General features: G+C 35.7%; 1 protein-coding gene across 1 annotated transcript; it reads right to left on the bottom strand.

Moving 5' to 3' along the window:
• Positions 1–5,875: 5,875 nt before the first annotated feature.
• On the bottom strand, positions 5,876–13,240 carry LOC134368106 (beta-defensin 43-like). The gene is made up of 2 exons (XM_063084686.1): positions 13,183–13,240; positions 5,876–6,027 (listed from the first exon to the last, which is right to left on the bottom strand). Exons 1-2 carry the CDS (start codon positions 13,238–13,240, stop codon positions 5,876–5,878), a joined length of 210 nt encoding a protein of 69 aa, XP_062940756.1.
• Positions 13,241–25,132: the final 11,892 nt, after the last annotated feature.

The following is a 25,132-nucleotide window of genomic DNA, read 5'->3' as shown; positions in this document are numbered from 1 at the left end:
TGGCAGAATTTCTTTCTTTTTTAGTGAATGAGTAGTATTCCATTATGTATATATACCACATTTTCCTTATCCAGTCATCCATCCATGGACATTTAGGTTGGTTCCATTACCTGGCTATTGTAAATAGAGTTGTGATAAACATGGGAGTGCAGGTTTCCCTTTGACATGATGATTTCCATTCCTTTGGGTATATACTCAGTAGTGGGATTGCTGGATTGCATGGTAGTTCTATCTGTAGTTATTTGAGGAACCTCCATACCTTTGTTCATAATGGCTTTACTAATTTACAGTCCTGCCAACAGTGCAGAAGGGCTCCCTTTTATCCACACCCTCACCAGCATTTGTTATTCTCTGTCTTTTTTTTTTATGATAGCCAGTCTAACTGGGGTGAGATAATATCTCAGTGTGGTTTTGATTTGCATTTCACTGATGGTTAGTGATGTTGAGCATTTTTTCTCATACTTGTTGGCTATTTGTGTGTCCTCCTTTGAGAGATGTCTATTTAGTAACTTTGTCCATTTTAAAAATTGGATTATTTGTTTGTTTTCTGTTGAGTTCCTTTTATATTCTGGATATCAATCCCTTTTTGGACTTGTAGTTTGCAAATATTTTCTTCCATTCTGTAGGCTGTCTTTTCATGCTGTTGATTATTACCTTTGCTTTGTTGAAGCTTTTTAGCTTGATGTAATCCCATTTGTTTATTTTTCCTTTTGTTGTCTGTGCTTTTGGGGTCTTACTCATAAGCCTTTGCCCAGTCCTACATACTGGAGTGTTTCCTCTGTTGTCTTCCATGAATTTTAGTTTCCAGTGTATATTTAAGAATTTAACCCATTTTCAGTTGATTTTGGTATATGGTGAAGGGTTACAGGGCCAGATTCATTCTTCTATGTATGAATGTTCAGTTTCCCCAGCACCATTTATTGAAGAGGCTGTTGTTTCCCCATTGTATGTTCTTTGTGCCCTTGTTGAAGATCGGTTAGCTGTAAATACATGGGTTGACTTCTGGGTTCTCTATTCTGTTCCACTGGTCCATGTGTCTGTTTTTATGCCAGTACCATGACATTTTGGTTACTATAGCTTTATAATATAATTTGAAGTCAGGAAATGCAATGCCTATTGCTTTATTTATTTATTTTTGCTCAGGATTGCTTTGGCTAATCTGGGTCTTTTGTTGTTACATATGAGTGTTAGGATTGTTTTTTTCTATTTCTGTGAACAATGTTATTGGTATTTTCATGGGAATCACATTGATTCTGTAGATGACTATGGGTAGTATAGATATTTTCACAATATTGATTCTTCCAATCCATGAACAAGGAATATCTTTTCATCTTTTGGTGCCCTCTTTAATTTCCTTCAATCGTAATTTGTAGTTCTTATTGTAGAGATCTTTCATCTCCTTGGTTAAATTAATTCCTAGACATTTTTTTGTTGATTATTGTAAATGAGCTTACTTTCTTGATTTCTTTTTCTGCTAGTTTATTTTTGGCATATTAAAATGCAACTGATTTTTGTATATTGATTTTGTATCCTGCAACATTACTGAAATTGTTTATCACCTGTAAGAGTTTTTTGGTAGAGTCTTTGGGGTTTTCTATAGATAGAATCATGTCTTCTGCAAACAGAGACATTTTGTCTTCATCTTTTCCTATTTAAATGCCCTTTATTTCCTTCTCTTGTCTGATTGCTCTGGCAAGTATTTCCAACAATATGTTAAATAAGAGTGGTGAGAGCAGGCATCCTTGTCTTTTTCCTGTCATAAATGAAAAGCTTTCAGCTTTTCCCCATTTGGGATGATATTGGTGGTGAGTTTGTTGTAAATGGCTTTTATTGTGTTGAGAGATCTTCCTTTTATATCTGATTTGTTGAGAGTCTTTATCATGAAGGATGTTGAATTTTATCAAATGCTTTTTCTGCTTTTATTGAGATAATCATATGGTTTTTGTACTTTATTTTGTTGATGTGGTGTATCACTTTTATTGATTTGTGCATGTCAAGGTATGTCAAGCCATTCTTGCATCCCTGGGATGAATCCCACTTGATCATGGTGTATAATCTTTGTAATGTGATGCTGTCTTCTATTTGTTAACATTTTGTTGAGGATTTTTGCTTCTATGTTCATCAAGGATATTGGCCTGTAGTTTTCTTTTTTTGCTGTAGCTTTGTCTGATTTTGGTGTCAGCGTGATGCTGGCCTCAGAATGAGTTTTGTAGAATGACCTCCATTTCAATTTTTTGGAATAGTTTGAAAAGGATTGGTATTATTTCCTCTTTAAAGATTTGGTAGAATTCAGCAGTGAAGCCATCTGATCCTGTGTTTTTGTTAGTTGGAAAACTTCTGATTACTACTTTAATCTTATTTTTCATTGTTGGTCTGTTCAGTTCTTGTATTTTATCTTGGTTAAGTCTTGTTAGTTTGTACATGTCCAGAAATTTATCCATTTCCTCCAGGTTTTCAAATTTGTTGGTATATAGTTGTTCACAATAGTAATCTATAATGATTCTTTGTGTTTCTGTGGTTATCTATTGTGATGTCACCTTTTTTATTTCTGATTGTTATTTGGGTCTTCTGTCTTCCTTTTTTAGTTATTCTGGTTAATGATCTGTCAATTTTGTTTATCTTTTCAAAAAATTTACTTTTTGATTCATTTATCTTTTGTATTTTATTTTTGGTTTCTGTTTCATACAGTTCTGGTCTAATTTTAATTATTTCTTTCCATCTACTAACTTTGGGACTTGATTGTTCTTGTTTTTCTAGTTCTTTAAGACACAGTGTTAGGTTATTTATTTGTAATTTTTCTCCCACTCACTCTGCACTAAGCTAGGAAGACAATCTGTAACAAATTCCTACATTCTATTTTGCCATTTGCTGTGTTTTTTGCACTCTCAGAAGCCTAGTAAATGCCTGCTTCCTCTGCTCTCTGAGATAGGTCATTTGGTAGGAAACTTGGCTCTGTTTCTGGAGCAAGCTAGTGATAGGAATTGTAGAATGTTACCAAGTGCCTGCTAATATTCTCTAAAGTCAAGTTGTCTTATTATCATTGCTTGCATGCTGAATCTTGTGTTTGAAATTATTTTCCCAATAATTTAAGGCTTAGGGTATTATTTTTCTCTGTAGTGGGTTTAAAATTTATTTTGCTAGCCAACTGAGTGCTGTAGTATTCCTGGACCACCATTATCCAAGTTCAAGGCATCTGGTTTTCTGGTCACCCAAATGTGTAAAACCAAGCTGCACTCTGCACAAGAGGTGGTTACTTTTCTTTTGCCTTTATTTCTATGATACATTCCTTTAGGACTTAACCAGAGCAGATAGATCTTATCAGAGGCTCGTCAAGAACTCTGATTTTTTACACTAAAAGTACAGTTTAGTCTCTCAGTTGCCTATTATTTTATTGGCAAATGCTCCTCAGTAGAATTGTCTTAATGTCGGAGTTTAACTCTGTGGGTTCTTATCTCCTTGCATTACTTATCTATTGCCATGTAACAAATTAACCCCAAATTTAGCAGCTTAAAACAATAAACACATTTATTATTTCGCAGTTCCTTTGAGTCAAAAAGTAGGCAGGGCTCAAGTGGGTGCCTCTGCCTCGAAATCCCCCACAAAGCTACAATCAATGTATAGGCTAGGTCTTTATCTGCAAACTTGACTGGGGGAAAATTTGCTTTCAACCTCACACTGCTAGTTGTAGGTGAGTCTCAGTTCCTTGTGGGCTGTTGGATGGAGGGCCTCAGTTTCTCACTGTTGGCTGGAGACCTCTTTTACTTCTTTACAATGTTGGCCTTTTATAGGAAGAACATAATATGGCAACTGGTTTCCATCAGTGCTTTTAAGAAAGAGAGAGCAAGATGGAAGTGAAAATCATTTTATAATCTAGCCTCACGGGTGGCATCCTGTCACATTTGCTATGTTCTACTCACTAGAAGTGAGTCACCAGGTTGGCTTACATTCCAGTGGAGAGGATTAAATGGAACCATGATCACTAGGAGGCAGGGATCATTGGAAGCCTAGAATATTCCTGGGTTTTGTTTGGGAAATTCCTTGCTAATTTGTTAGATTTTCACTGCTTTTAAGAATATTTTAAAGATATTTTATCTGTTTTTTTTTGTAGTTTGAATACTTAAAAACAGTTCACCATTACTGTGTTCTAAACATTGTGTACCCCTTGCCCTCAAAAACAGAGGGACAAAGAGCATGCTTCTGCATTTCAAAAGGCCATGTTTTCACTGGGCACTGGAAGAAACTCTTTGATTCAGACATTGTGATAGATTTTAGAAAATGCAGATGAATGAAGAGCATGATTCCTTACCTAAATCACGTCTTGAATAAAGTAAAGGCAAGGGGAAAATATGGGGATAAAGGAAAGCTGTTTAAGAAAGCTTAGGCAGTGGAGGGTAATTTTTTCTGCCTCCAACACTGGGATTCAGATAAAGTGAAGGGAGGAAGGCACAGGGAAGTGGGTCATGGAGGATGGAACACTGGGTAGAATAGGACAGCACAGGGCACTAGTATTCCCTTACATGAGTGGAGCTCAGAGAGGTGGCAAGACCATGGCATAACATCAGTTGTGTGGTGTTCTTCCACAGGCAGATCTGAGGCAGCCTCACAAGGTACCCCCAGCATGGGAAGAGAGCAGTAGCAGAATTGCTACATGACTCAAATCAGCACAAAAGTGACAAAGTCATGGGTATCAACTTTTGGTCACCTAGAATAATGCACGACTAGCAGAATCATTCAGTGCACTGAAAAATGAGCCTCACTGAAAGAGCTTTAAGAATTTTATTAAGAATGAGAATGAGAGGCAACTCAACAGTGGTACCTGGACTAGTGACTGAGAATAAGGATGAGTTAGTAATGTTAACATGATCAGTGCTCTCCCAGATACTTCGTCACTGCCTACCTCCTCTGGAATTTAAGTGAACTTGGAGGAAATATGAGTAACTATTAATTGACTAAGTTTATGTTTCTGTGACCAGGTGGAATAAGGTTCATAATAGGCATTAAATTAACTTATAGAAAAATAAAATTATACTTTTGTAAATGTGCTTAGGAGACTGATATTCATGTCCCTTATATGACTCAAACCCATATTATGTCAGAACATCTCTTTTTGACTCTCCCTCCTCTTTCTCTTCTGGCCTCTCTGGTGGAGTGGGTCGTTATTTCCAGTCATCTTTCATTCTTGACATTATATCATACGGCCAATTAATCCTGTCAATAATACTTCTGAAATTCATCCTGCATCTTTTCTTTCTTTTCAGTCCTCACTACCAGTGTTTTAATTTTAGATTACTGAAGTAGAATAATGTTGCATTAATAGATTATGTTTACGAAAATTGTATATCTCATAAACAGAAAATATACCTTATTTTCAAAATCACCTGAATTTTAACAAATATAAACTGTATCTTAGACTTAGATCACAAAAGTTGAATCAAAAAATTCCAAAAAGTGATTGAATGAATCAGGTTTTCTGGTTCAATAAAACAATAGCTCATACTTATATAGTGCTTACAATATAGTCAAGTGATATTTAAGAGCTTTACTTATAAAAACTCATATAACCATCACAATACCATAATATAGGTATTATTGTCATCCCATTTTGTAGATAAGAAAACTGTGATAGAGAGAATAACTTGCCCAAGGACAAAATGTGGCTTTGGTTGTAAAGTGAGGCATTAAATGTAAAAATGCACAAGTGAAAATAAATTGTAAGCATTTATAAAATTTATATTTATTTTAATTTGACCATCTAAACATGCAATTATCACAATTTCCTCTTACCCACCATATTAATTATTTTTAGATAGATCTGGGAGTTAAAGACATTTTTAGTTTCCTTTCCTAGAATCTAAAAAAGATGGAGTTAGACTTTTCACCACTTCTTTTTTTTCTTAATTTCCTTCTTCTTTGCCTTGCAGCAGATGGTCCAGTCAGCACAGTATCTAACTGCGTATTCATCAGCATTGCACTTCATTCTGCAATGGTAGTGACCTGGACAGCCAGCATTAGAAAGTAAGCTTCTGGCTTTGAAAAGAAAGACAAATGACATTATACTATATTATTTATTTGTTATTTTATAATGTCCAAAATATTTCCTAATAAATTAAAAACAACAATAAAGAAATTTCCCAGAAAAACAACAAAAAAGAATGCAGAAGAAAAAAATTGAAGATAGTGAGTAATGATTTTTTTAAAAATAAAGAGAGCAGATAAATGAGCCAGGAGCGGAAAAGACAATTTTTTAATGAAAACCATTTAAAACATATTTCTGTCTAAAATCAATGATTCAGTTGTGTGATGAGAATTTGTGATACAAGAAAAAATGTTTAGTTTCAGGAGTAAAATTTTTTAAAAAGTGAGGGGGGATGGAATCTACAATACAAGGGGTAAGTTTAGCCTTAAATCAGAAAATGAAGAGAAGGCAGAGTATGGGCAGGTATAAAGTTAGATGACGAGATATGGTGGCATGGAGCCCCCACTACCTGACAGGGCATGCATGGGGTCCTAAACAGGAGCCAAGGGCAGCCCCCACTGCTGGGCTGCAGGCAGGAGCATGCTGAAAACAACAGTTCTGTGTGGGTGACCCACAACATCCACAGCTGCCACAAAAATGGCCCATGGCTACAAGAGTAGCCACAATACACATGGCCTGCCAGACACTTAACTGTATTGACACAAGGAGAGTCACCAGCAGAGACTGGAAAAAGAAGAGGAAATCTCTCTCCTCAAAGTCCACTCCAAAGTAATAAAAGAAGCAACTGACCTACCAAATGACCAGACATCAATGTAGAGATACTAGAGGTACAAGAAACCAAGAAAATATGACACCACCAAAAGAATACAGAAATTTGCAAATACCAGGTCCTATAGAGCAGGAAACCCTTGAAATGACTGAAAAGGAATTCTGAGCAACAATCTTAAGGAAGCTCAATGAGATAAAAGGAGACTCAGTTAGAAAACAGAATGAAATGAGGGGGAAAGATCCAGGATATAAAGGAGGAAATTTACAAAGAGATTAATACCTTAAAAAAGAATGTAGCAGAACTCAGTGAATGGAAAAATTCATTCAATGAAATAAAAGTCACAACTGAGAACTTAAGCAACAGGTTAGAACAAGCAGAAGAAAAAATTTCTGATCTGAAGATAGAATTTTTCAAATAAACCAGGTGGACAAAAAAAAGGAAAAAAAAATTTAAAAATGAAGAAAATCTCAGGGAGGTAGCAGACAACCTTAAGGCACAAACATTCAAATCTTGGGGGGTTCCAGAAGGGGAAGAGAATGGAAAAGACATTGAACATCTATTCAATGAAATAATAACAGAAAATTTCCTAGGTATAGGGAGAGACATGGACCTCCAGATCCATGAGGCTCAAAGATCCCCAAACAGACTCAATCCAAAAAGATCCTCTCCAAGACAAATTATAGTCAAAATGGCAAAGCTCAAAGACAAAGAGAGAATCTCAAAAGCATCAAGAGAAAAGCATCAAGTCATCTGTAAGAGAATCTCCATCAGACTAACATCAGACTTTTCAACAGAAACTCTACAGGCCAGAAGAAAATGGGATGGTATATTAAAAAAAAAAAGAAAAAAACTGCTAGCCAAGGATACTATACCCAGCAAGACTATCCTTCAGAAATAGAAGAGAAATAGTGTATTTCCCAGACAAACAAAAATTGCAGGAGTTCACCACCACTAAACTGCAAAAAATCCTCAAGGGAGACTTGAATCTGGAATAGAAAAACAGCAATCACTACCATGAATACACAAGAAAGAACAAAACCCACTGGTAGAACAAAAATGCAAACAAGCAAGAGAAAGAAACTAAATCTTATCACCACAAAAACCAACAAGCACATAAAGCAGACAATAAAAGGGATAGAAAGAAACAAAAGATATTTAAAACATTCAAATGAAGATAAATAAAATTCTAGGAGTAAGGCAATACCTTTCAATAACAACCCTAAATGTAAATGGATTAAACTACCCACTCAAAAGACACACACTGACTGATTGGATTAAAAATCTAGACCCAACTATATGCTGTCTTTAAGAGACTCACCTCAGCTGTAAAGACACACACAGACTAATAGTGAAGGGATGGAAAAGATATACCACACAAATGAAAACCAAAAATGAGCAGGTGTAGCTATTCTTATATCAGACAAAATAGACTTTTGGTTTTATAAAGAGACAAAGAAGGCTACCATATAATGTTAAAGGGATCTATCCAATGAGAAGACAGCAATCATAAATATATATGCACCCAACACTGGAGCACCCAGATATATAAAGCAAATACTATTAGGCCTAAAGAAAGAGATAGGGCCCAAAACGATAATAGCAGGGCACCAGAACACCCCTGTGTCAGTACTGGACAGATCATCTAGGCAACAAATCAACAGAGAAATACAGGATTTAAATGACACTTTAGACCAACTGGACCTGACAGATATCTATAGAATATTTCATCCAACAACTACAGAATATACATTCTTCTCAACAGCACATGAAATATCCTCCAGGATAGACCTGATCTTAGGTCACAAATCAAGTCTCAAGAAATTTTTAAAAATTGAAATCATTTCAAGTATCTTTTCAGACCACAATGGATTAAAACTAGAAATCAATAACTAGCAAAACTCAGGAAACTATATAAACACATGGAAATTAAACAACATGCCCTTGAACGACATATGGGTGCAAGAAGAAATTAAACAGGAAACCAGAAAATTTCTTGAAGCTCATGAAAATAAAGACACATTATACCAAAACCTGTGGGATACAGCAAAAGCAGTACTAAGAGGGAAGTTTATTGCAACAATTACATAAAAAGAATAGAAAAATTTCACATAAAGAACCTAACAGTACACCTCAAAGAACTAGGAAAACAAGAACAATCCAATCCTAAATTAGTAGACAGAAATAAATAAATAATAAATAAGATCAGAGCAGAACTAAATCATAAAGAGACCCTCAAAATGGTACAAAAGATCAATGAAGCAAAAAATTGTGTTTTTGAGAGTATAAATAAAATAGACAAGCCATTAGCTAGGCTAACTAAAAAAAGGAGAGAAGACCCAATTAACAATAATCAGAAATGAAAAAGGAGACATTACAACCAACACTGCAGAAACACAAAGAATCATTAGAGACTATTATAAACAACTGTATGCCAACAAATTTGAAAGCCTGCAGCAAATTGATACATTTCTGGAAACACAAACTACTGAACCAAGAAGAAGTAGAAAACCTGAACAGACCAATAGCAGGCAACAAGATTGAAGCTGTAATCAGCAGTCTCTCAATAAAGAAAAGCCCAGGATGGGATGGCTTAATGGTGAATTCTACCAGACCTTTAAAGAAAAACTAATACCAATTCTCTTCAAGCTATTCCAAAAAATTGAAATGGAGGCCATTCTCCCAAACTCATTCTATGAGGCCAGCATTACCCTGATACCAAAACCAGACAAAGATACAACCAAAAAAGAAAATTACAGGCCAATATCTCTGATGAACATAGATTCAAAAATCCTCGAAAAAATATTATCAATCAGAATACAGCAATAAATGAAAGAAATTATATACTATAGTCAAGTGGGATCCATCCCAGGAATGCAAGGATGGTTCAACATATGCAAGTCAATAAATGTGATATACCACATCAAACAAAATCAAGAACAAAAAACCATACAATCATCTAAATAGATACAGAAGAAGCATTTGAGAAAATTCTACATCCTTCATGATAAAGACTCTCAATAAATTAGATATAGAAGGAAGGTATCACAACACAATAAAAGCCATTTACAACAAACCTTCTGCCAGTATCACAAGACAAGGATGCCCTCTCTCACCACTCCTATTTAACATAGTATTGGAAATACTTGCCACAGCAATCAGACAAAAGAAATAAATAAAGGACATCTAAATAGGAAAATATGAAGACAAATTGTTTCTGTTTGCAGATGACATGATCCTATATACGGAACATCCCAAAGACTCTACCAAAAAACTCTTACAGCTGATAAATGATTTCAGTAATGTTTCAGGATACAAAATCAATGGAAAAAATTAGTTGCAAGGCCGGCCCCGTGGCTCACTCGGGAGAGTGCAGCGCTTGTAGCGCTGAGGACGCGGGTTCGGATCCTATATAGGGATAGCCGGTGTGCTCACTGGCTGAGCGTGGTGCAGACCACACTGTGCTGAGGGTTGCGATCCCCTTACCAGTCAAAAAAAAATTGGTTGCATTTTTATACTCCAACAATGAACTAGCAGATAAAGAAACAAGAAAGCAAGCCCATTTACAATAGTCCTCATAAAATAAAATAAAATACCTAGGAATAAGCTTTACCAAGGAGGTAAAAGATCTCTACAACAGGAAAAACAAATCACTTCTGAAAGAAATTAAAGAGGATGCAGAAAGATGGAAAGACATTCTATGCTTTTGGATTGGAAGAATTAACATTGTGAAAATGTCCATAGTACCCAAAGCAATCTATAGATTCAATACGATCCTCTTCAAAATACCAATGACATTCTTCACAGAAATGGATAAAAACAATCCCAGCATTCATATGTGATGACAAAAGACCATGAATAGCTAAAACAATCCTGAGCAAAAAAAAATAAAGCCAAAGGCATTACACTACCTGACTTCAAATTATATTACAAAGCTACAGTAACAAAATAACATGGTATTGGCATAAAAACAGACACTCAACCAATGGAACAGAATAGAGAACCCAGAAATTAACCCACATGCTTATAGCCAACTGATCTTCGATAAAGGCAACAAGAACATACATTACGTAATAGACTGCCTCTTCAATAAATGGTGCTGGGAAAATTGGACATCCACATGTAGAAGAATAAAACTAGATTTTCATACCCCTCACCATATACCAAAATCAACTCAAAATGGATTAAAGACTTAAATATAAGACCAAAAATTATAAAACTCCTAGAAGAAAACATAGGGGAAACACTTCAGGGAGTAGGACTGGGCAAAGACTTTATGAATAAGACCCAAAAGCACAGACAACAAAAGGAAAAATAAACAAATGAGATTATATGAAACTAAAAAGCTTCTGCACTGCAGAAGAAACAGCATGAATAGATGAATAACATAGTGAATAGATAGCCTACACAATGGGAGAAAATATTTGCAAATTGTGTATCTGGAAATGGATTAATATCCAGAACTCAAACAACTTAATAGAAAAAAAAATTAATCCAGTTGAAAAATTGGCAAAGGAACCAAATTGGCATTTCTCAAAGGAAGATATACAAATGGTCAAAAGACACATGAAAAAATGCTCAGCATCACTCAGCATCAGAGAAATGCAAATCAAAACCACATTGAGATATCACTTCGCCCCAGTTAGACAGCCATTATCAAAAAGACAGAGAACAACAAATGCTGGCAATGATGCGGAGAAAGGAGAACCGTCCTGTACGGTTGATGGGACCGTAAATTTGTACAGCCATTATAGAAAACAGTATGGAGGTACCTTGAACACTGCCCGTAGAACTACTATACTATTCAGCAATCTCACTGCTTGGTAAATTCCCAGAGGAATGGAAATAATCATGTTGAAGGGATACCTGCACTCCCATGTTTATTGCAGCTCTGTTTACGGTAACCAAGATTTGGAACCAATGTAAACGTCCATCGACAGACAAATGGATGAGGAAAATGTGGTATATATACTCAATGGAATACTACTGTGCCATAAACAACAACAACAACAACAAAATGAAATTCTACCATTCGCAGCAACATGGCTGAACCTAGAGAAAATTATGTTAAGGGAAATAAGCCAGGCACAGAAAGAGAAATACCACATGTTCTCACTTATAAGTGGGAGCTAAACAAACAAATAAAAAAAATAAAGATACAACAATCACAATAATACATTGAACTTACAAAAAGAGAGAACAGAACTGAGGCCAACAGAAGTGGGAAAGGGGACTAAGGAGACGGTGTTAGAAAGAGATTGGTAAAGAGCCATAAAAATGATTACAATGTGTAAGGTTGAACATGCTAATATACTGATTTGAGCAATACATATTGCACGAAAGTATTGACATTCAACGCTTTACCCCACAGATATGTACAATCAATTATGTTTCAATTTAAAAAATGTCCATAAACTGGTGAATAAACAAAATCTAGTGTATCCATATGACAGAATATTTTTTAACAATAGAAAGGAATGGAGCACTGATATATGCCACCACATGGATAAGCCTTAAAAACATTATGCTAAGTGAAAGAAGCCAGACACAAAGGGTCATATATTTACAATTTCATTTATACTGAATTTATACTGAATGCCCAGAAAGTAGATTAGTGGTTGCCAGGGTCTGGGGAGAATGGATATGAAGTTTTTTGGAGGTATTATGAAAATGTTTGGAATTAGATAGAAGTGATGGGTGCATAATTTTAAATATACTGAAAACCACTGAAGAGAACACTTTAAAAGAGTAAATTTTATAATAAATTATATCAATAAAAGTAATAAAAAGTATAAATGAGGGAAATTTTGAATTTTGAGGTATTAAAATGTGCTCTAAGGTAGCATCAGAAAAGATAAATAATTCAATAGATAATAATGTAAATCCTAGTTGTAAACCCAAAGATTAATATGTATTTATTATACAGTATTGGTAGACTTCAAAATTAATTTGGGAAGGTTAAGTTGATTGTTCAATAAATATGCCTGTACAATTGGTTGTAGTTTTGGTTAAAAATTATGGTGGAATTTTACTTCCAACCATATATAAAGTAACAGTTTAAATAACATATAGATTAAATAAAACCGTGAAAGTTTTAGGAGAGCATGCTACAGTCCCTTGTGTGGATTAGTGAGGAACATGTTCTGATTCAAGGATTATGATGGAGCAGTCACCTCTTCATCCCCAGCCCTTCCTCTCATCATCCTTTACTTTCCAATTTTCAGTTTCCCAAATTTCCATGTTCTGTACACTCCTGTCACCATCTTTCAATCAAATAGAAGCCTCAAGTTATCCTCAGCATCAACTCTCCAGTCCTCTGAGCAGCCTTCATGGCGTAGTACAATCTGCTCTTGTTGAGTCTACTTTCAGACTTGGAAGACCTTGCACTCTTGTTCACTTATATGTTCCTAATTCTGGAATAAAGCAGTTTTTGTCTTACCTGTAGGAACTTTGGGCAACAAGACAAGGATTGCAAGAATGGAAAGCAAGACTCTCATGGTTGAAAATGCAAGTCAGGGAGACTCAGCAGCCGTGAGGCAAGAAACTTCTTTGTGCATTTAGTCCTCAGGAAGTGAGTCGCTGTGTGATTACTGAACCTATTAGTAGCAGGAACATTTCTGTGCTCCAATGAGACACTGTTTTAGGACACAGCATGCAATGGACATGACTGTGTCTTTCAAAGTACATTTGTCAAATGCCAACATGGTGTTGGCAAAGACAGCAGAATGCAAAGCAATTAAAGAGCAGCAGCAGCCATGGTGAAGGCAGGAGAGATGTTCTGTTGAAAAACCAGCATCATGTGATGGTTTCTGGAGAAACCGTATGTGAGGAAAATGAAGTAGTTTAGTCAGGCCTCCTCACCTCAGATCCGGTTAGGGGTGGTGCAGCACATTCTTTGTAAACAAGTTGTGTGGGGATGGAGTTAGAGCATATGTGCACCTGGGTCCTTTTAGCTTGTTGCTATTCTTGTGTGTTCTTCAGTGTGTGAGCAGCAGCTCTGAACTGCTGGCAGGCAGAGCTTGCATCTAAAAATAGAGCCTGTTTACTTTGCTGGCAGCTGCTCAGTTTCTCTTTGAACTGCCTAGCTCTTAGAGGTGTGTGCTGAGTAAAGACTATTATTTCTTCACCCATGGCTCCAAGCACCTTTTCCTGTTACCTGGCTCATAGACCTGAGTGTGAAGGGTTTGTGAACGGGCTCGAGGGGTCTGTGAGACCTAGCCCTAGCTGGACACCATAAAACTTACTGTAACTTCTTAGAGTAAAAATATTCACTTTACTTTCCTGATAATCGGAAGGGAAACACTAGACAGAACAGTGTGCCTATTTGTTCTTATTTTTGTGGAATGAGATCAACAAATTTTTATATTAAAGTCTTAATGAACACAAATTATTTACACATGACAGTTATATGTAATATGAAAGGAATCAAAGGAAGAAGAGTGGGCCTTAGAGAACCTATAATGCACTTAGGAAGGCAAACAATGTATAAAAACCAACGGTAACGCAACATGAGCATATTTCCAACAAGGTGGCACACAGGACGTCTCAGACACTACAGGCATGAGCATGGAGAAACACCAGAGCTGCTCGGGTGGGCCAAGGAATGCTGAAAGAAGGATGGCATGAGCGAGTATGCCAGCTTTAGAGACTGCAATGTAACTTCACATTCTGATCTTCATAACTTTCTGGATTGTTTCACTCCAGGATAAGTAACTTTTCTCAGCACAAAGAAGGAAGCTTTCTGGTGCCCCTTCCTCTGGATTCCCTTCTAGTTCAGAGTTTTGGTGAATGGAACACATAATTACAATATTTAAGTAGGACCTCCCTGGATATGAAGACTTCAAAAATGACATCTTGAGTTGATTCAGGGATGGGGAACTAATGGGGCTGTGGTACCAATACTGAGGATCCTGAAAGAGGCAAACTATGCAAGCTTGAGCCTTAGCAGGGCCAGTGAGGGGGATGAAAGCTCTGGGGACGGCTGTCTCTAAGCCAGGGTTCAGATCCTTTCTCCTCTCAAGATGCTGGGACAGAGGCACCTGGACCCCAGCACCCTAGAAGCTCAAAGGGGGATCTTGGGGTCATTGGGGTATGGGCTGGTTATTAACAACTATTCTATTTACTGAAACCAGACTGGCCTGGGATCTTTAGCTTCTCTGATTATGAATCCAGAATTCATTGATTTCTCTCATGTATCTGAGAGTTCTTGGCTTCTTGATCACAATGAAAAGCTTTTGAAGTACAGCTTATACTGCAAAGCAATAAAATTTATGAGAACAAATAATTGAGGTTCTTTATGGCACACTAAGGACAGAACTTTCAATGACTCAGCTGTTTTCTAAAAACATTTGTTTCTTAGCCTGATAGATTTGGAGCTGGGAGACAGGCTCGGAATGCTGCCCAGGAAGCCAAGAACATTGTGTGATCCTGGGGCCTTCAGAGACATCAAAGGAAGGGTCAGAGGAGAGTTCATGGTGTTCTGGGAGTGGGCTGGTGGAGACCTGGTGAGTATTGACAGGAGCTTATCAGCAGATTGCATCGGACCTCAGTAAAGAAAGATAGAGTGCTTTAACAAACGCCTTTCCTTAAAAGAGCACAGAGAAGAAAATCAGATAGCTATCAAGTACAAGTGGTCACAGCAGGAGAAAGGAGTTACTTTACCATCAGATAGTGAACTTGACCTAGGAATTACTGGGTTTTATTGAGTGTAGCTCTCCAGAAAGGCAGTAGATATTACAAAAATAATTTACAATCAAGTGTTTGTTTTTTGCCTTTATTCCCTGTACTCAGCAGTCCTAAGAGCTCTGGAGTCTTTGCTGTGTTATCGCTTCCCTTCTTGTTACTGCCACCTTTCAAAATTCATTGTTTGCTTGCCTTCAGTCTGTCTATGTTCTCAAGTCCCTGTACTTTACCGAAGACCCTAACTTTTCCCTTTCCTCTCAGAAAAGTAATAGTCTGTTTGCTCTATTTCCACTTTACCTTTCATTTGCTTCTTACCCCACAGGCTTCTGTCATCCTCCCTCATCGTTCTATTAAACATACTTTTGCTAAATCACTAATACATTTTCTTGTATAAAAATAAACACATATATGACTATATACCGTATAAATACTTTGCTTTCTCTTTCTGCTTCCTAAATGTATTTTTATTAAAAAACTGAAAAATCAATAAGATTATCAAGATAATTATAATGCATTATTCTACCATTGAAAAGATTATTACTATTTTGGTTTAGTTATTTTCTGTTAAATTTCTCCCTTTCCATGCACCTAGTTGCTTACGTAAAATGAACAAACAGAACACTCAGGTGACATCTTCAGTTCTCTCCTCTCATTTCATAATTCTGATCCTTCAGTGATTCTATCTCTGTCTTTAAAATATGTCCTAGAATCCTCAGTCAGCACCTTCCTCCTAATGCCCTTGTTCAAGCCACCAGTCTCTCTGGAAACGGTCCGCTAACTCGTCTTGCTTCTGCTACATCTTTGTATCATCTGTTCTATGCCTAGCCACCAGAGATATGTTTTTAAAATGTAAATTAAGTCATATTATGTCCTTATTGAAAGTTTCATTATGGTTTTCTGTCATACATAGAAAAAAAATCTCGTCTCCTAACGTGGCCTACAATGTCTTACTCCATCTAGTTGCTGAGTGTTTCTCCAAGCTGTTTTCCTACTATTCTTTCCTCTTTTCATTTTTTTTATATATATATGTTCTTGCTTTTCTTTAAATATTTCAAAATCATTTCTACCTCATAGCTTTGCTTTTTTTATTGAAGTGTAATTGATTATATATATTTGTGAGATACAGAGTTGAATATCAACACCTGTGTACAATGTGTGATGGTCAAATCAGGATAATTAGTGTATTCATTATTACAAAATGTAATCATTTCTTTGTGTTGAGAACATTCAGTCTCCTCTCTTCTAGACCCCTATCTCTCACCATAAACCAAAATCAACTCAAAATGGATTAAAGACTTAAATGTAAAACCTACAGCTATAAAACTGCTGGAAGAAAACACAGGGGAAATGTTTCAATACATAGGACTGGGCAAAGATTTTACGAACAAAACTTCAAAAGCACAGGGAACAAAAACCAAAATTAAAAAACAAGATTATATAAAACTAAAATGCTTCTGCACCGTATAGGAAACAATCAACAGAGCGAAGAAACAACATGCAGGGTGGGAGAAAATATTTGCAAACTATTCATCCAACAAGGGACTAATATCCAGAATATGCAAGGAATTCAATTCAATAGTTAAAAAAAAAAAGTCCAGTTAAAAGTGGGCAAATGAGCTGAACAGACATTTCTCAAAAGAAGATACACAAATGGTGAACAGGTATATAAAACAAATGCTCAACATCATTAATCGTCAGAGAAATGCAAATCAAAACCATAATGAGCTATCATCTCACCCCCATTAGAGTGGCTATTATCAAAAAGACAGACAACAACCAATGCTGGTGATGATATAGAGAAAGGGGAACTCTTATCCATTGTTGATGAGAATGTAAATTAGTACAGTCACCATTGAAAACGGTGTGGCCATTTCCTCAAAAAACTACAAATAGAACTACCATATGATCTAGCAATCCCACTACTGGGTATATAGCCAAAGGAAAGGAATTTAACATGTTGAGGGGACACCTTCATTCTTATGTTTATCACAGCTGAATTCTCAGTAACCAAGATGTGGCGCCAACATAAATGTCCATCTACAGATGATTGGATAAAGAAAATGTGTTATGTGAGAGTGAGGTGTTAAAGTTCCCAACTATTATTGTGTTGGGATCCCTTTAGATCTCACAATATTTGCTGTATGTAAATATTCTGGTGTTGAGTGTGTATATAATTGTTATATCCCTTTGCCATATTAATCCAATTGTCATTATATAATGCCTTTATTTCTTTGCACAGATTGTTATAAGGAATTTATTTATTTTTTAATTGAAATATATTGTTATACATGTTTATTGGGTACAGAGTTATATTTCAATATATGTATACAATGTATGATGATCAAATTAGAGTAGTTAGCATATTCACCATTGCTAAAATTTATCACTTCTTTGTGATTAGAACATTTGAGCTCCTCTCTTCTAGCCATTTGAGAGCATATGTAAATTATTGTTAATTATTGATTCCTAGCACTACTGTACACCACTAGAACTTATCTTTTCTATCTAGTTATAATTTTATGTTCACTAACCAACTTCTCACTATCCCTGCTCCCCTTCCCCTTCTCAACCTCTAGTAACCACAATTCTATTCTCTAATTCTAAAAGTCTGACAGTTTTTTTAGCTCCCACTTATGAATAAGAACATATTGTATTTATCTTTCTGAGCCTGATTCATTGCACTTAACATGTTCTCTAGACTCATCCATGTTGCTGCAAATGACAAGACTTTAATCTTTATCGTGGCTGAGTAGCATTTTATTGTGTATATATACCACATTGTCTTTATCCATTCATCTGTCAATGGACACCTAGATTGATTCCATATCTTGGCTATTGTCAATAGTACGGCAGTAAACATGGGGGTGCAGATATCTCTTCAGTATGCTGATTTCCTTTCCTTGGATGAACACCGAGCAGTGGGATTGCTGGATCACATGGTAGTTCTATATTATTTATTTTTTTATTTTATCTTTTGAGGAAACTATACATTTATCCATAATGGCTATAGTCATGTACAACTTCACCAACTGTGTAAAAGTTCCCTTTTCTCCTCATCCTTGTCAGCATTTGTTATTTTTTGTTTCTTTGATAATAGCCACTCCAACTAGTGTAAGATGATATCTCATTACGGTTTTGATTTGCATTTCCCTGATGACTAGTGATGTTGAGTATTATTTTATATACCTGTTGTCTATTTGTATGTCTTCTTTTGAGAAATGGCTATTCAGGTAATTTTCCCATTTTTTAAATTGAATTATTTGGTTGGTTATTTATTTATTTATTTATTTATTCCTGTTAAGTTGTTTCAGTTCCTTGTATTTTCTGGATATTAACCCTTGTCAGTTGCCTCTTCACTTTTGATTATTTCACTTGCTGTGCAGAAGTTTTTTAGTTTGGTATAATACCATAAGTATATTTTTGCTTTTGTTGCCTGTGCTTTATAAGTCTTCTGCATGAAGTTTTTGCCCCACTTTTGCTTTTGTTGCCTGTACTTTAGAAGTCTGCTCAATAAAGTTTTTGGAGTGTTTTTTCTATGTATTCCTACAGTAGTTTTATATTTTAAGGTCTTACACTTAAGTCTTTAATCCATTTTGAGTTAATTTTTGTATATGGTGTGAGACAGGGGCCTAGTTTCTTTCTTCTGCATATGGATATTTCCCAGAACCATTTATTGAAGAGGCTGTCCTTTCCCCAATGTATGTTTTCAGTGGCTTTTTCAAAGATCAGTTGACTGTAGATACATGGATTTATTTCTGGGTTTTCTATTCTCTGCCATTGTTTATGTGTCTATTTTTAGTACAGTACCATGCTGTTTTGATTACTATGGCTTTGTAGTATATTTTGACATCAGGGAGTGTAATGTCTTGCTCTTTTTTCTTTTTGCTCAGGATTGCTTTGACTATTTCGGGTCTTTTGCTGTTTCCTATTAGTTTAAAGATTTTAAAATTTTTCTGTGAAGAATGTCATTGGTATTTTAATAGGGATTGCATTCAATCTGTAAATCACTTTGAGTAATATGGTCATTTTGACAATATTGATTCTTCCCATGCATGAACATAAAATATCTTTTCATTTTTTGTGTCCTCTTTAATGTCTTTCATCAGTATCTTGTAGTTTTCATGGTAGAAATCTTTCACTTTGGTTACATTTATTTCTATTTATTTTGGTTTTTGGTAGCCATTGCAAATGGGCTTGCTTTCTTGATTTCTTTTTCTGTTAGTTTGTTGTTGTTATATAGAAATGCTACTGATTTTTTACATGTTAATTTTGTACCTTGCAACTCTAATGAATTCATTTATCCATTCTAAGAATTTTTCAGTGGAGTCTTTAGGTTTTTCTATGTATAATTTCATGTCATCTACAAACAGCAACAATTTGACTGTCTTTTCCAATTTGGGTGCCCTTTATTCCTTTCTCTTCCCTAATTGCTCTGGCTAGAACTTCTGGTTCTGTGTCAAATAGGAGTGGTGAGAGTGGACATCCTTGTCTTGTTTCTATTCTTAGAGGGAGAGCTTTCAACTATTGCCTATTCAGGGTAATCTTAGCTGTGGGTTTGTCATGTATGGATTTTATTGTGTTGAAATACTTTCCTTTATAACAAATTTGTTGAAAGTTTTTATTATGTAGGAATGTTGAATTTTATAAAATCCTTTTTCTGCATCTATTGAGATAATCATATGTTTTTTGTTTTTATTTTGTTGATGTGGTGTATCATATTTCTTGATTTACATATGTTGAGCCATCCTTGGGATAAATCATGATGTATGATCTTTTTGATGTGCTGTTGAATTCTGTTTGCAGGTAGTTTGTTGAGAATCTTTGCATCTATATTCATTAGGGATATTGGCCTATAATTTTAGTTTTTGTTGTATCCTTGTCTGACTTTTTTTGTTGTATCCTTGTCTGACATTGGTATCAGGGTAATGCATTACCTGATACCAGGTAATTATCAGGTATTACCTGGTATCAGGGCATTACCCTGATACCAAAGTCAGACATGGATATAACAAAAAATAAGAATAACAAAAAATTGTTCTTATTATGGAATAAGTTTGGAAGAATACTAGTTTGAGAAGAATTGGTATTAATTCTTCTTAAAAAGTGAAACCATACAGTCCAGGGCTTCTTTGTTGGGAGACTGTTGTTTACTAACTCATTCTTGTTATTGGTCTATTTAGGTTTTCTGTTTTTTAAAAAATATCCATTTCCTCTAGGTTTTCCAGTGTGTTGGCATATTGTTGTTCATAGCAGTTTGTAATGATTCTTTGTATTTTTGTGGTATCTGTTTTCTGTTTTCTTTTCATTTCTAAATTATTTTATTTAGATCCCTTTTTAAAAATTTAGTTTAGCTACTGGTTTGTCAATGTTTTTTTGGTCTCTCAAAAAACCAACATTTTGTTTTGTTGATCTTTTAAATCTTTTTTGGGGGGAGTCTCCTTATATTTAGTTTTTATTTCATTCTACCTTTTTTGGTACTAATTCTAAAGTTGCATTGTCCTTGCTTTTCTAGTTCCTTGAGGTGCAATGTTAGGTTATTTATTTAACATTTTTCTGCTTTTTTTGATGTAAGCACTTATTACAATATAATTCCCTTTTATTACTACTTTTTCAGGATTCCATTGGCTTTGGTATGTTGTGCTTTTATTTTCATTTGTTTCAAGGAATTTTATAATTTTTCTACTGATTTCTTTTTTGACCCATTGGCCATTCAGGAGCATGTTATTTAATTTTTATGTATTGGTACAATTTCAAAAGTTTCACTTGTTATTGATGTTGGGTGCATATATATTTACAATTGTGATAGCCTCTTGCTGAGTTGATCCCTTTATCATTTTATAATGTTCTTCTTTGTATCTTTTTATAGTTTTTAGTTTAAAGTCTGTTTTATCTGATATATCTACTCCTGGTCATTTTTGGTCATTTACATGGAATGTGTTTTTCCATCCCTTCACTGATAGTCTATGTGTGTCTTTACAGGTGAAGTGAGTTTCTTGTAGGCAGCATATAGTTGAGTCTTATTTTTTAATCTATTCAGCCAATCTATATAGTTTAAAGAGGAAATTTAGTCCATTTATATTCAAGATTGTGGTTGAAAGGTGCTCCCTTACTCCTGACATTTTATTAATTTTTTATGGTTGTTTTTATATATCTTTTGTTTCTTTCTCTCATTGTTTGTCACTGCTTTTTGGTGTTTTTTTTTTTTTTGTAGTGATAAGTTATAATTTCTTTCTTTTTCTCTTTTGTGTATCTGCTCTTCCATTGAGTTTTATTCTTTCCTATATTATCATGATGGTAGTTATCATTCTTTTGCTTCCAGATGTAGGACTCCTTTCAGGATTTCTTCTAGGGCCAGTTTAGTGGTTATGAATTACCTCTAGTGGTTATGAGTTTTCATTTGTCTGGGAAAGACACTATTTCTTCTTTATTTCTGAAGGGTAGCTTTGCTGAGTATAATATTCTTTACTGGCAGTTTTTGTTTTTTCTTTCAGCATTTTGAATATATCATTCCCTCTCTCCTGGCTTGTAAAGTTTCTGCTGATGAATCTGCTGTAAGCTTGATGGGGATGCCCTTTTTGATGATTGAGACATTTTCTTTGCTGTTTTTATGATTCTTTCTATATCTTTGACTTTTTACAATTTGATCATGTGTCTTGCACAGAACATTATGGGTGAAATATGTTTGGGGATCTTTGAGCTTCTTGGTTCTGGAATTCCTTATCTCTCAGTATTTGTGAGGTTTTCTGCTTTTATTTCATTAAATAGGTTTTCGATGGTTTTTCTTCACTTCTGAAATACTCACAATATGATTATTTGTATGCTTAACATTTTCCCATAGATCTTGAAGCCTTCTTTATTAAAAACATTTTTTCCTGTTTTATTGTCTGACTGGATTATTTCATAACAAGTTCAGAAATTATTTTTCTGTTCCCATTAATCTGCTGTTGAGCTTTTCTATTGTATTTATCATATTTTATTTATTGAATTTTTATCTGTAGGATTTTTGTTTGGACTGCTGGTGTTGGCAGAAGGCCTTGAGTGGTTGGCTCCCAAGCTCCAAATGTGTGAGCATTTACTCCCTTTGTCTTGGGGGCAGCCTCTGCACTGTGCTGGACTGCCTGTTTCCAGGGGTTCAGGGCACTGCATATGCTTGGGTGCTAGAGTCACAGGGTAATGAGGGGACTTTAGGGATGTGGAAATGCCACGGCTATTAATCCCTGGGGGAAAATGCACTCTTGCGTTGGCTTGGATCCCCAAGTGGTGACATCCTGTGGCATCCTAGGACCTGAGGGATGGGGGTGTTGGGATGAATTTCCTTCCTGAAATAATCTGGGCTTATGTGGGCTTCAAGAGGTCCCCTATACTGGGCTTTCAGCCTGCCAAGGCCATGTGGCTTTCTTGCAGACTGGATTGCAAGTGTCTGTGGCAGGCATGCAGACTGTTGGGGACTCTTTTTGCTTACTTGTTCACCACAGCAAGGAGTCTCTCCTGGCTCCAATCTGATCTCAATCAGATACACTACTTGTCTTTCTGTGCTGCCATTCTGAGTTTTTCTGCCTCATGGGGTATTCACTGTTTTGCTGAATTTTAGTGTTTTCTCCTAGATGCTCTCTTCAACTAGTAATCATCTATTTGTTGTTCCGGACTTTCTTTGCATCAGAGGTGAGAGTGGGGCTCTTCTAGGCAGCCATCTTGAACTGCCTTTGTAGGACTTTTCATTGACTTATTTTAATGGTGACTTTAGTGTTTATAATATTCCTCTTTAACTTATCACAGTCTATCATTGAGTAATATGTTACTTTTCAATAGTATAAAAACCTTATGAGAGTGTATAAGATTATAATATGTCTTCATGTAGTTTTCTTCATAACTGCTTCTTAAAGTTCATTGAGATATTTAGATCTGTGCATTTATAGTTGGAACGAGCCCAAATGTCCATCATCAGATGAGTGGATATGGAAAATGTGGTATATCTACACAATGGAATACTACTCAGCTATAAAAAAGAATGAAATATTGCCATTTGCAACAACATGGATGGACCAAGAGATAATTATATTAAGTGAAACGAGTCAGGCATAGAAAGAGAAATATCACATGTTCTCACTTATTTGTGGGAGCTAAAAATAAATAAATAAATACACAAAAAAACCGGGGGAGGGGAAGGGAAAAAGACATAACAATTACAATTCCTTGAAATTGATACAACAAGCAAACAGAAAGGACATTGTTGGGAGGGAGGGGGGAGAGGGAGAAGAGAGGGAGGTTTTGGTAATTGGCCACAATAATCAACCACATTGTATATTGACAAAATAAAATAAAAAAATAAATAAAATAAAATTTGGGTTTTTTTGGCCATTATTTCTTTAACTATATTTTCTACCCTGTCCCTCCTTTAGGACTTCAATGAGACATATATTCAACTGTTTGAAGTGGTTCCACAATTCACTAGTGCTTTGTATTTCTTTTTTTAAGTCTTTTTTCCTCTATGCTTCATTTTGGCTAGTTTCTATTGCCATGGGTTTAGTGTACTTGGTGAAGATTTAATTACTGTATTATCCTAAGACCAATTCTAAGTGGCTCATGAGCAATTCTAAGAAGACGCTAGAAAGAGTGATGGTTATTACTGAAGAAATAAATCTGTGAAGATGAGATTAGAATTATTATTTTTTTTTTTTGAGATTAGAATTATTTTAGCAGACCTTTGATATCTCCTTTGCATCGGGAGATAATCCATCCTCTCCTGATTGATTGACCATGAACTTTGCAGTTAAGAAAACAGTCTTGAATTTTGTTTGTGGGGTGATTTGGCCTCATTCTAGAAGATTCTTTTCACTTTTGTGGTGTGAAGTATGCAAAAAACAAATGTACTTCACAGGTCCTGGTTTTCCAAAGCCTTGCAGTTTCAAATATTGACCTTGCAAAGGACAGGAAATTTTCCCCAGGCTATATAGTCTCTGTTGCAAGATAAAGAATTGTAACACAGCAAGGTTGCTGGCTCAAAGACAGACAGGTTACTGATTGATATGTAAAGATACTGGGAAATTGCTGTAAGAAGAGAATGTTTGCTAAAATCAAGCTTTTGTTAGTGGATTGACAAAATTGCATTATAGAATGTCACCTTGCCTGTCTTACTGAATGTTACCAGTTTCTATTGTTAAACTTGTTAAGCTATACTTAGCAAAAACCCCACCTATGCTCTCTTCCTGTAACTTCCTGGTCTGGAGAATAAATGTGGGAAGAGAACCCCAATTCGTGGCTAATTTCCCAAATGGAAGGAATGCCTCTATCTTGAGGGCTCCAGGAGATTAACAGCTTTTCGGGGCTTCTCACTACTCAGAAAAGATGGGCTTGGAGTAATCTTTGGCAGCTCCATCACCCAGGGGAAAGGGAGTGACAAATCCATGGGAGGCAAAGCAACATTGTGGAAATCATGTTATATAACACGCCTTGTCTCTTTCTCACCCTTCGATTTTCTTTTCTCACTCTTTGATTTTCAGGAAGTGGAATTATCTGATGATGAATTTGGAAAAACTAACTGGGCATGCTGAGTTCTCAGCTTCTCAGCTCTCTGGTTTCTCCTGGTGAGCCTAGTCATAGGAAGCAGGCTTTCTCCTCTGCTTCCCCAGTGACAGGTTGCAGTGGAAGGAAGACCTGCCTCAGTTCAGTGTGGCATGGCAGGGTGGGGAGTGTGCCTAATCCTTACG

This window comes from Cynocephalus volans, chromosome 2 (assembly GCF_027409185.1).
Source record: "Cynocephalus volans isolate mCynVol1 chromosome 2, mCynVol1.pri, whole genome shotgun sequence".
NCBI lineage: Eukaryota > Metazoa > Chordata > Mammalia > Dermoptera > Cynocephalidae > Cynocephalus > Cynocephalus volans.
This window is presented reverse-complemented; position numbering and strand designations above follow the sequence as displayed.